The sequence below is a fragment of the Spinacia oleracea genome, chromosome 5 (genome assembly GCF_020520425.1).
Source record: "Spinacia oleracea cultivar Varoflay chromosome 5, BTI_SOV_V1, whole genome shotgun sequence".
NCBI lineage: Eukaryota > Viridiplantae > Streptophyta > Magnoliopsida > Caryophyllales > Amaranthaceae > Spinacia > Spinacia oleracea.
In genome coordinates this window covers 22,157,127-22,170,765 of record NC_079491.1, presented here as the reverse complement: position 1 = coordinate 22,170,765, position 13,639 = coordinate 22,157,127, and the positions used below count along the sequence as shown (strand labels likewise).

General features: G+C 36.7%; 1 protein-coding gene across 1 annotated transcript; it reads right to left on the bottom strand.

Annotated features, from left to right (window-relative positions):
- Positions 1 to 9,781: 9,781 nt before the first annotated feature.
- On the bottom strand, positions 9,782 to 12,213 carry LOC110796229 (L-type lectin-domain containing receptor kinase S.4). The gene has a single exon (XM_022001275.2). The coding sequence runs from the start codon at positions 11,941 to 11,943 to the stop codon at positions 9,901 to 9,903; it is 2,043 nt and encodes a 680-aa protein (XP_021856967.2). The 5' UTR covers positions 11,944 to 12,213; the 3' UTR covers positions 9,782 to 9,900.
- Positions 12,214 to 13,639: the final 1,426 nt, after the last annotated feature.

Genomic DNA, 13,639 nt, shown 5'->3' with positions numbered 1-13,639 from the left:
GTAAATATGTGTGGTAGAAGTCTTGAACCCGTGACCCTCTAATTGTAAACCAAACAATTAACCACTACTCCAAATCAAATTATATGTCATTTTTTCATTACAAAATATAATAAATGACAATTTAATAATACAGAGTATTGAATTTATTTAAAAATTTTATACGTGTATCAACCCGGGGCATCGCCCGGGCCCAAATACTAGTTTATATAAAATATCACGCACGCACTGCATGCATAAAACCACGTTTTTATGGCCTTTAACGCCATACTACGTACTTTGCAAATTGAGTCTTCCTTACATATGGGATTGCACCGATGTTGGGAGTTTTTGAAGCTTATAGGAAATTATTTTGTACATGTTGAAGCATCGTGATCAGTGGCAGATCTTGAAATTATTTCTTCGGGGGCCCAACTAAACTCACACATGTGACATATATATATATATATATATATATATATATATATATATATATATATATATATATATATATATATATATAGGTATACACTAAATATTAAAAAATATATGTAAGATATTATTTTCAAACTTATTGAAAAAACTACTACTTCGTATTATAAAATATTAAACAGAATAGTCCTTTAAAAAAAACAACACCAAAACTCAAAAAGCTAATGCAAAGTAGAAAAAGAAATGCTACTACTAGTAATAGATTACTAGGAGTTTAAAAGATGCGTGAATTGTCGCGTATGACAACACATGTGGTCCCATATAAGTCATATATGAAGTACTCCGTATTACATAATTGTTGGGATATGCAAATAGCGAAGTAACAAACTAAGTGTTTGGACTATTTTCCTTATTTTTTTTGGGCTATTTAATTTACTACTCAGCCTATACAACTAATTTTGTTTTTTGGGTGTACCGGGGGCCATATCCCATATGGCCCCCGTGGATGGTCCACCTCTGATCATGATCATAGTACGTAAATTGAAGAAAGTAACACTTGTTCACTTGAATTTGGACTTTTGAGCAAGCATAGGTTCTAATGTACTTGACACCTTCGACTCATCATCTATATTAGGCGCTCTTAACACTTCAGACAATTCTATCTCTCCATCTAAGTATTAACTACTACAGAGTAGTATCATATACGGTCAAAACCGAGGACCGTCACTCGCACATCAATCTTAATTTAACCATCATTAATAGTTTTTTCTCGTTGAATTTCCCACTTAATGTAGGATCGAATTCATTAACTTTTCCTCATTCCATTTTGACCCAAAAGCAAACACATCAAAACTAGTGGTTACATGGCCCATTTGTGACAACTCCGATTCTAGAAGGTCCAATTTGCCTAAAAACCCGGCCTAGTTACAAACTTACAATCGTGCTATCCCAAAATCGCCAAGCTAGTTGTTAAATCACAATCTAGCTACATACTACGTGCCTTACTTGCCTATGTATTACCGTAAAAAATAGTGTTATTGGAAATGGTTGGATGTATAAATTGACTCATCTTCTTTCATTCCAAACCAATTTGGCTTACCAATACGTTAGGTAAAATTTGAATATTTTCCTTAAGTTAGTTCCACTTGATGTTTTGAGGTTTATACACTAGTGTTTATATCTTTGAGGTTGTAATTCTTTGTTTTGGGGTAGCATTTCAGTAGGTTCGGATGGTCGTATGTTGGCTTTGAGTGAGGCCTAAAAATGTAGACAACTGCTAACTTGCAACGAGGAAGTAAAAATCACATGTTGTGATGTATGTGCAAAATCATAACACAACAAGAATACAAAATAGAAAAAGGACAAAAACTTTTTGACATGGTACAAAAAATTGAATCAATGGTAATTTTTTAAATAAAAATGGTATTTTTTTTTAAAGAAATTATATTAAAAAAAAAAAGAAATGGTACTATAAAACAGAATAATGATATAAAAAAGAATAAATGGTATATAAATAAGAAAAATGGTATATATAAAAAAATGGTATATACATAACCCTATTATTTGTGACGCACTGACGCGTGTACCTCTGTGATGTATTTGAAATACATCACAACATGTCGTTGCGCCACACTCGAGTTGCACGTACTCCCTCTATATTTTAATAAGTGTTACACTTTCTAAAGTGGTATTCTTCTATTGTATTATTTTCTCCTTACCCCATAGAGTCCCAATCCGTGGACTATGGACCATGGTGCACATAGAGCATGGTGCACCATGTGCACCAAAAGAACACATGTGCATAAACAAAAGAACATGACACTACGACAAAAGAACATGCAATATAATGTTTTACTTTTTTGTTATAAAAAATCACAATTTATTAAAAATATAAAAAATATATGTCCATATTCTTTTTACATAACCAAATGTTCTTTTAATTATATACTAATGTTCTTAAGGTGCACCATGCTCTATGTGCACCATGGTCCACCTTCTAAATTGCGCATAGAGTCCACTAATAATATTTTATAATTGCTTGTCTCCACTTGTGGGTATATGCTTGAATACTTTAGTACCCTCATCGATCTTTTCTTACAATTGTTTATTCTCTATCAACCCTACTTGCATCTTGTTTTAATAAAACTCAATTCACCCTCCTAAAAATTTGTGCCGGTCAAAGAGAAATTGTGAGCAGAATACTGATTGAGAACTTTGTGAAAAAGTCATATGCTCGTGCTATAATTCGGAAAATGTTTGGTTGACCCTAAGGGTTAGCAACCCTTAAGATACATATAACATAAAATAATATATAAGTGTAATTAATTGGAGAGAGAAAGTGTTGTAAGGTGAGTTTCAATGCATTTGTAACCAATCTTTTACGCAAACCCGACGATATATATATTAATTAATTAGGGCCTGACAACCCAGATACAAAATTCTCAACAAGTGAGAGCAAATGAAGCACCAATATCCGAAGAAAAAAAAACCCAAACTGAAGAACACAAAACCCAAAAGACATCCCTAATAATACTATAACCTCCAAAAGAAACGGATGAAAATACTATACGCTTAACCAAAATGACTACTACGAAATCACCATTACCCTATCAACATACCCTATATACAAAAAGACGCCAAGGCATAAACATACAAAACATATGCGTCCTCAAAAGAAACCTCCCAAATTAGTTGTTGGTGACAGTGCCATTCTCTTCATCATCCTCAACTTCAACAATTTCTATATTGTCTGGAATTGTTGAACCTCCAACAACAAATGGAACAAACTCCTTACCCTTTCCTTTATCCATGCATGCTGACTCCTTCCTTTGTCAAAGTATTGTCTTGAGTGACCTTTTGGATGCTAGAAACCATGGACCCAAAAACGATCTTAGAAGCTGTTGAACTTTCTCCAATCTTGTTGATGATATCTGCATTCTTCCTTTTTGCATTACACATAGCACGAACTTGTTCTCGCGCATTTCTTCTCATTTCTGCCACATAGATTGGATTTGCCTTCTCGAAATCCCCTTCATACTCATCTTTAGCACAAGATGGAATGATGTAATGAAGCTTATGCTGAACCATCATGATCAAAGAATGAGCTGCTAAAGCATGAGCCACCCTGTTATAAGCTTTAGGGATATGGGAGAATTTGACTAACCATCTGTCCCCTAATAACTGTGTTACCTCCCTAAGCACAGGACCCAGCTCATGATGCGGTTCATCCTTGACCTTTCCCAACAGTATCTTGAGGTTGAGAGCATCTGTTTCTACTTCCAGCTTATCGATCATGAAGTTTTTTGCAATTCTCAGACCCTCCCTCAATGCAAAAAGCTCAGCAGCCAGAGGTGATTGAACTTTATATTTCGTGGAGAATCCCACAAACCAGGAACCAGTATGCCTTCGAAAAACTCCTCCACCTCCTGCTAGATTTCCTGATTTCCATGCACCATCTATGTTTAATTTCATATAACCTTCCACAGGTGGCATCCAATGCTTCTTTAATTCCATCTGCTCAGCCTTATTATTCTTATCCTGCAAAGCTAAGTTAGTTGACTTCCAATCCACAAAAAAGGAATTGTAAATAGAGAAAGCACTTTTCATACTCAGATCAAACACTGTTTTATTTCTTGAAATCCAAATATGCCATATGGCTATAGTGAAAACCACTTTCCATGCCTTTGAGTTTTGAAGATTAAATTGAATCCAATCTTTCCAGTTTGTATTATAGAAGATATTAAATTGAAAATTTTCTTTATTCCACAGTCTTTGAAATATGAACGACCATAAAATACTAGATTGAGGACAGTCCCTAAACAGATGAATGTGATCCTCGTTATGATGATGACATCTAGAACATATTGGACTAATGTTATTGATTTTTTGATTTAGAGAAGCAGCTACAGGGAGAATTTCATGGCAACAATTCCAAAGGAGCATCTTATATTTAAAAGGGCATTTTATTTTCCAAATAGAAGACCAAGAGATATCTGAAGATGTTGAGAGAGTATGTTTATTTAGTTGAAGATGATAAGCTGATTTAATTTCGAACTCTCCATGCTTTGAGAATCGCCATCTTATAAAATCCTCCTCCTCCATATTACCAGAAAGGGGGTAAGCCAAAATTAAGTCCTTGATATAAGAAGGAATGATATGTTGGATATCGTCTAAATGCCATTTCCCATCCTTGATGATTCTATCCACAAACCAATGAGCCTTTAAATCAGGAATTTTAATCTCTTCTAAAGTATAAAGAGGAGCCTCACCTATCCAATGATGAAACCAGATTGAAGTGTTCCTACCGTTTCCTATCCCTATCATTAATCCTTGTTGGAGAATAGGGTTGCCTTTGAGAATATCTCTCCAAATAGGAGATTGATTATAATTTGGGGAGCAATTTAAAAGATTTGAATTTTTTAAATACTTTTCTGTCATAACTCTAACCCAAAGTTTGTCAGGTTTAGTAAGCATGGTCCACCCTAATTTTGCCATGAATGCTAGGTTCCACTCCTTAAGCCTTCTTATTCCTAAACCGCCAACCTTAATTGGACTTGTTACCTTATTCCAAGCAATTCTTGACATATATCTATTACTATCAACTTTATTCCATAAAAATTTTCTACAACATTTTTCAAGGACATATGAAATCGAAGTGGGCAAAATATTGGTTTGCATAGCATAAAGAGGGAAAGAGTTTAGCACCGCCTTAATAAGAGTACAACGACCCGCCATATTTAAAAGCTTTGCTTGCCAAACCCTTATTCTATCCATTGTTTTATCGAGAAGACCTCTATAATTATTGATTTTTAGTTTATGAGGTCTAATATCCACTCCTAGATATTTTCCAAACGAGGTTGAGATTCTTAAGCCATAAGAACCTGCTATATCCTTCCTAATGTTATGATTTAAAGACAATGGGAAGATTAAAGTAGATTTAGTGAAACTTAATTTTAGGCCCGATAAATTCCCAAAATGAGTTAAAGTATTCATAATAGTATGCATATTATCCTTTGAAGCTACACTAAATAAGAAAACGTCATCCGCATAAAAAACATGAGAAATTTTAATATTCCTAGTCAAAGCAATTGGCTTCCAGTCACCTTGCTGCACCAAGTTTTCAATCATATTCGACAATCTATCTAAACACAAAACAAAAATATAAGAGGAAAGCGGATCACCTTGTCTAATACCTCTAGATGGATCAAAAGAGTCACAAATTTCTCCATTCCAAAGAATGGAAATTGAAGGACTAGTGATGCAAGACATTATGAGATTGATAAGATTAACTGGAAAATCAAAATAATTGAGGGTGTCTTTAATAAATCCCCATTCTAAACTATCATAGGCTTTTGTGATATCCAACTTTAAAGCCATTATTTTGTTTTTCTTCCTTGCCTTATGGAAATGATGAGCCATTTCTTTTACTAGAATTACATTATCTTCAATACCCCTTCCTTTGATGAAACTAGATTGAAGGGGGCTAATGATACGTTTTAAAACAGGCTTTAGCCTTGAAGAAACGATCTTAGTGATTAATTTATAAATAGTATTACATAGCCCAATTGGTCGAAATTCAGTAATAACAGAAGGGTTTGGAATTTTTGGAATTAAGGCTAAATAGGAGTTATTAATATCCTTTGGAATTTCTCCATTTCTAAAACAAGATACACAGAAATCATAAATCGAACACCCAATATCCTCCCAGTGTCTTTGGAAAAAAATTGGTTGAATACCATCTGGTCCTGGAGCTTTGATAGGAGCCATAGAAAACAGGTTATGGTGCACCTCATCCATAGTAACTGAAGCAGATAATAGCCTAATCTCATCCTCATCTAAACTTAAGACACTTTTCGAAGGGCAACCTAAATTACTGTGATCTTGATTAGTAGTGAACAGACGTTGAAAATAAAAGGTTGCCATATTTTTTAACTCCTGTTGGTCTGTAATCCACTCATCTAGGTCATTTTTTAGGGTTAGAATTTTGCCTTTAGATTTCTTAATCTTGGCCATTGTGTGGAAATACTTAGTATTGTAATCCCCAAATCTCCTCCAATCAAGCCCCGCTTTCTGAGCCCAAATAATTCTTTCTTTCTTAAAAATATCATTAAGCTTTCCAATTAAATCGGCCTCCAAATTAACCAAATAACGAGAATATCGGTGGCCTAGAGCAATCTGAATTCCGTTAATTCTAGCCATAAGATTAGCCTTTTGTTTTTTCAGGTTCCCAAAAATATTATAATTCCAGTGTTTAATTGTTTCTAAAAAACTAGTCCTACCCTTTAAAAAATTATTGTCATTTGAAATCCAGTTATTAACAAAATAGTTGGAGAAATCCGGATGCGAAAGCCAAATTTCTTTACATCTAAAAGGAAAAGGCCCTGAATTAAAACAATTATCCAAAGTAATTAAAACAGGAGAATGATCAGAATGAATACGAGGAAGATGATGAACCTTAGTATGCAGGAAATTTTCCATCCATGGCGAATTAGCAAGAGCTCGGTCCAAACGTTCCTGAATCAAATCCAAACCATCCCTAGCATTTGTCCAAGTGAATTTGCAGCCATTGTAACCAATATCCATGAGTCCAGCATCATCCATGAAATTTATGAGGTTGCGACCCTGAGAATTACGAACTGGTCTACCCCCCATTTTTTCTGCCTGCGATGTGACTTCATTCATGTCACCAAGGACCAGCCATGGAGAAGTATTTGGAGGTAAGTCAGATCGCATTAGTTCCCAAAATTGGTTTTTTCCATATGAAGTACTTGGAGCATGCATCGCAGTGATTAGGCCTTCTTTCCCCAAATTTTTGAAATGGAAAAGAGAGTGGAAATGATGATACTCAGCATCAAACAGGACCAAATCAACCGTTTTTTTCCAGAACAGCCACATTCCCCCCCTCGTTTGCACTAGCCTTACCACCCTATAATCATGAAACCTCAACTCTTCCATCACCTCCCTAGCTCGGCTTCCATCCGACTTCGTTTCCAAAAAAATGAAAATATCAGGATGCTGAGTATCGATTATTTCTTTAGCATTATTCATAAAAAGATTCTTATTGGCTCCACGAACATTCCATATACAAACCTTCATTTGCGGATTTGGTTTAATAAGAGCGGTATTAACCCTTACTGGGCTATTGGGATCGCATGTCTGACGAATCAAGTAACTTTCCCAATCCTTCCAAAACTGCTGAGCTCCTGTTAGATGAACATCCTCCAATCTCACTGGAGTCAAGTAGGTGAAGATCTGCCTGTGGGCCAGGGGTGGGTTCCAGAATTTCCCTTTGATTTGCAATCCCACCACCTCCTCCGTCGTCACATACATGGCTATAAGGCGATCTTGATGCCCCATGTCTTGACCTTGTGTTTCTGAATGTAAGGGTATGATGTGCACCCCTCTTGGAAGCTGTTGCATAGGTTGTCTTTGCGTAACCGGCCCCCGATTTCCCGGGCTGAATTCCCAACTCTTCTTGGTTGAAAATTGTCTTGGTCCCACTGAAATTGGAGAGAGAGGATTCGGTTTGTTGCTGAATCTGCGAGGAACATATGGTTCCCCCTGATACTTCAATGAGTTTAGGGTTGTGAGACTGGTCCTGAGTTCCTCCAAAGTTGCTGGTTGCACCCTCCTTACCGTGCATGCATTCCCCGGTGAGGTTGGAAAAAGATTCCGAGTTCTTGGTGGATTCATTTCCCACGGATCTTCCGGAATCATGACTGGGATTTCCCCTAAATCTTTTCTTTTCCTGAATTCCGGTGGCCGGCGCTGATAAGTTGTTATCGGAAGTTGGTTCAACTCCATGCATATCGATTTCTGGGATTGAGAAGGACTCGTGCATGGCGATTTCTGAGGATTGTTTGGATCCATTGGGAGCTAACGGAGAAGGATATTCCTGACTATTAGAAGAACAGTGAGATGAAGAAGAGGTAGGGGATTTATGTGAAGAGGAAGGAAAAGAAGGAGAGAGATTGGTAGTGGAAATTATGGTTGAGGGTTCATTTAAATGAACATCAGCTGGAGGAGTTGAAGAGATTAAATCTTCATTCGCCAATGGAGAGGCAACCATCTGCCTTGAAACTTGCTCCACGTGTTGAATACACTCTTCATTTTTTGCAGTATCTTTTCTTGGAGAGGTAGGCAAAAAATTTTCCTCATTATTATTTCTCTGTTGCTGATGTTTAATAGATTGTAATCCTTCCTTCAATTGGGTAGAATGTAAAGGGTTGGTTCCTTTTCCATGCGGTGGAACAGTGGTCGAAGCATTTCTCGAGCCATTAAAAGACCCATTTTTATTTTTTCCATAGTCATTAATTCTAGAGTTGTTAAGAGTAAAACCGGTATTTCTTCCTCTAGAATTATATACTGAGTGTTTATAATTATTGCTCCCCTTCCTATTGGTAACTAACGTCCATGGCCCATAATCCTGATTAAATCTAATTGTATCAGTTTGAGAATTTATGGCTACTACATTATTATTCTTTTGAGTTTGGCTTGATTCAGTACTAGATTTATCCATATCACTATTATCAATATTGTTGATCGGACTGGTAACCTGAGTTCCATCATTATTATTATTATTACAGTACTGTTTAGTATGACCAATTTTCCCACATTGAAAACACAAGGTATCTATATTTTCATATATAATATTTTGCCAGGCACCCCCTACCCAGATTTTCGTAATTAATGGTTTATCGCATTTGTAACCAATCATAATTCAATATTTAAAGGGTTAGCAACCCTTAGGGTTACTCTATCATTGTCCTTATAATTCACTCCACTTACTCCATATAAATTTACAACAGGTCTTGCAAATCCTAGGTATACAATAAATTTAGTGTACATCGGGATAATTTTTATCCAGGTTTTAATAAATTTTGACTTGTTTTGATTAATTATTATATTATAATTTTTTGATGAATAAATTAAATATTTTATAGAATTTCACAGTTACTTTCACACATTATTAGTGATTTTGAAAAGATAATCTAAATTATTAAAGAGAAAATTTGTCACTAAAAAATTGAAAGTTTATACATTATACCAGAAAACTTTTGAACATTTTGGATTAAGTTTTACTCCGATGTACAATATTTATTGTACACCAACTTTAAATAAGAGTTTTTGGATTCTGCATGAAATAAAAGAGCTAGCTAAAACGTTCCACACATGCATACTGTGGAAGACAGACAGACAGAACGTTGGAAAGGCGCACATCATTGCCAACAAATGCAGAAAAGAAGGGGTGCAGTTTAGTAATAGTATCTAAGGAATTTTGCCAGTGTCAAAAAAAAAAAAACTTTAAATAAGAGTTTTGTTCTAAATGTATCCATAGCAGTAGTGTACCGATGGAATAACAAACACAAGTGAAGATGAAACTGACATTTGAAGTCAGAATTTATAAGCGTTTAAAAGAGGAAACACAAGTTAATTAGAATGTACAATGTCAACAAAATCAACTAAAAAGAATATTTATAAGATTAGTGTTGTTCATATAGTATTTGGACTAACACTAGCACCCCTACCAGTACTGTATGATTGCAAACTAACCCCAGAAGAAGACGTTCCAAAAGAGTAAACATAATCTTCAATCCTTGGCTCTGATGTTTTAAGAACCCTTTTCTCATCATCTGGATTTGGTGCTCTTAACACCTCCGGCAACTCCATCTCTCCATCTAAGTACCTTACTACTTGCCTCATACTCGGCCGATACCTTGGCTCATCACTCGAACACATCAATCCTAATTTCAACACCATTAACACTTCTTTCTCATCATGTTTACCCTTTATTTTAGGATCAATCACTTCCATAACCTTGCCTTGATTCCATTTTGACCAAACCCAATCAACTAGTACTAACTCCTCCTCACTTGTAAACCTTGGTTCAATAGGCCTCCTTCCACATACTACCTCAAGTAAAAGTGCCCCGCACGCGAACACGTCTGAGCTAGTTGTTACATGTCCTGTTCGTGACAATTCCGGTGCTAGATACCCCAATGTGCCTACCACTCTAGTCGTGCCTAGGTCCGCCCCATGATCGTGCAACCTTGCTAACCCGAAATCACCAAGCCGTCCATTGAACTCACCATCTAGTAAAACATTGCTTGCCTTGATATCTCTATGAATCACAACTTTTTCCCACCCTTCGTGTAAATACAATAGCCCAGAGGCAACACCTTTTACTATTCTAAACCTCTGTTCCCAGCTAAGTATATACCCTGCCCGATCTTGATCAAACAAGTATTTATCCAAACTTCCATACGGCATATAATCATACACAAGCAATAAGTCACCCCTCCGACGACCCCACCCCAACAGCTGGACTAAATTCCGGTGACGAAGCCGACCAATGCTAGCAATTTCCGCTACAAATTCCGGCAATCCCTGTTTGGATTCATGGTTAATTCGCTTAACTGCAATCTGGGTGTTACATTTTTGTAAACACCCTTTGTATACCCTTCCAAACCCACCTCTACCAAGTAGCTCCTTCTCTCGAAACCCTCTTGTTGCTTCCCTGAGCTCGTGGTACCGGTACCGATGAGGCCCCACTGTTAGCTCCCAATCTTCGATTATTTCCCGATCCCTTATCCTTACGACCATGTAGATGACACCACAGATAACCAGGAAGATAAAAACCGATACGGAAATAGATGAAGCGATTGCCACAGTCGCCTTGTGTTTATTACTAGAAGTACTTGGAGGATGTGGGAGTGGAGGCATAGAAAGTGATTTAGCTGGACCACTCATGTTAAAGCTCCAACCAAGAACATAATGCGAACTCGCTAATAACCCAGTAGAAGCAGAAAATCCAACATACATTTCTTGTTCTAATATTTGAGAAAGGTCGTATTTGTATGAGATTAGAGGAATTCTTGGTTTCGTAGGGAGAGGTGAAATGGTAACACTTATGAGTTTGTTTGTAGCATCGTAATCAACCCAACTTTGAATCGTATGTCCAGCTTTCATGGACACATTTTGTTTGGTAGAATTCTCCATAACATAAGTGGCAGGAACAGAGAAGTTGGATACCAAACTGTTAAGATTAATTCCGATATGATTGTCATCAATATCTTGGAACTCGAAATCCTTTACGGTGTCGAATTCGACGGCGAAGACGTGGTCGCTTATGTTTCCGATATTGGCGGCGTTGAAGAGGCCGAGGTACTGGCTAGGGAGGGCGGTGTTGAGGTTGTTGGAGGGAGAAATGACAAAGGCCATGCCGTGACCTCCGAGGGTCTTGAACTCTGGTACAGTTCCCAAAGTGAAGACGGTAGAGAAGGATGAAACGGTGCCGTTTGGGGAGCTTTTGAACTTGATTGGAGTGGCGTAGAAGGCGTGGCCAATCATACGGCTGCTGGTGTTGGTTAGTTGAATGATGTTATCATGGTTGAAGAGCTTAGCTGAGCCTTCTAAGAGTATGGTATTGCCCGCTTTACTGAAATCATCGTATAAGAATTCTGTTTGTTGTGCGGATGTGATTGCGATGAGCATTAGGATACAGAAAATACCCAAATGTTTGAGAATTTTCACCATTTTTCTGTAATGATTGAGATTTTTATGATGGAAAAAAAATGAGAAATAAGAGAATGGAATTAGGTAGATAGTGTTTATTGGATTAGTTGTAGTTTAAACTACGCCGCAAAAGAGGAATTTGTGATTGGTATCAAAAGAGAAGAATTATGTCAAATTTAGTGGAGTATCCAATATTGACGTCTAATAAAGGTACGAAGAAAGAGAAAATGGTTGACATTAGTGGGGATAGACATCAAACAAGAATAAAATGGAATTAGACGTCTAATAATGCACACTAAATTTTAAGTCTAAAAGGAAAGGAAATAGTGGGGGACCTGTGGACTTTGTATTTGAGTGATTGAGTCGGTATTGGTTTTATTAAGGATTCCAATGGGCAGATGTGGATGTAAATCCTACATCTCCATCCCTAAAATACTAAAATTCAATATATATTATAGTCCAATTACTCATGATGGGTACAAAATTCATACTAAAATCATCTGCCACCTCACCACCCACTTGAATATTCATACCCACTTTACTCCATACAAGATCCACCTCGTATTATCAAGTTATAATTTCAGTACTACACAACACGATCACAAAATAGTACAAATAAAATCTATCTAGTGTTTTCTTGTCGATTTACTGATATTATTTTTACATAGTTATTACATAAAATAAGAGCATAAGATAAAACATATTATATGGAGTATATTTAGAACTAAAAAGAATTTCGAGGTGGGTTAGGCGAGGTAGGTATGGTGCTGGTACACCTTAAAAATCCACAACCGCCCACTATCTATGATGGGTACGATTTATCCTCATCCCAGTCCCATCACCAACCAAACCTTCATCTATTCCACCTGATTTGGGCGGATACGGGACGAATCTCCCACTTAACCTTCCCCCAATGACATCCCTATGTATTACCTCACTCTTATAGACTCATTACTTCTAGAAGGCTAAAACAGTGACACCCAACTTACATGTACCCAAAATTTTGGTAATTACAAATGACCTATATGCTATAATTTGGCCCTCCACGTCAGATAATAACTGATAACCGATTTTAACTTAAAAACCCATGTCGAACTAGAACGACACCGGTAAAAAAAACTAACTTAATCCGACGGCAAAAATCCTAATCCGATTCGACAACCAACTAGTCTAGGCTAGAAGGCAATAAGCCAATAATGTAAGTGGGGGTACATGTTAACATTATTGGTTTAGAAGAATTGTTTGATAAAATTATAAAATATCTGTAATGTTTGACTAGTGAGGTGTACAAGAGTCAACATATTCTAGTATATGATTTATGAGGTCGAAATTGCAAGGAGAAGTAGCCGTCACCCGTGAATAGTGATGGCATGGAAAAGCAAAATCCCATTAAAACTCAGCACACTTGCATTTTTTATTTTAGTTTACCGCATTGGCAGCTTCTCTTTTGTTATCGTATTTTCTTTGGCCACGAATAATAATTAGAAAAAAGGATATTTGATTGTTGAGTCTAACCAAGTGCATAGAGAGCAGAATATTATGCCTTGTCTAAGACTCTAAGGTACCTCTCACTTCGCATTCTACATATTTTCTTTTGTCTTTCTATTCACTCCGTTCCCAAACAGCTAGAGGGGTCAATTTGGGGTCTTTCAGTCGATTTTCACTTGACTCGTGGTGGGTCGGACTGTATCGTATTGGACTTATAACGAGTCAATTT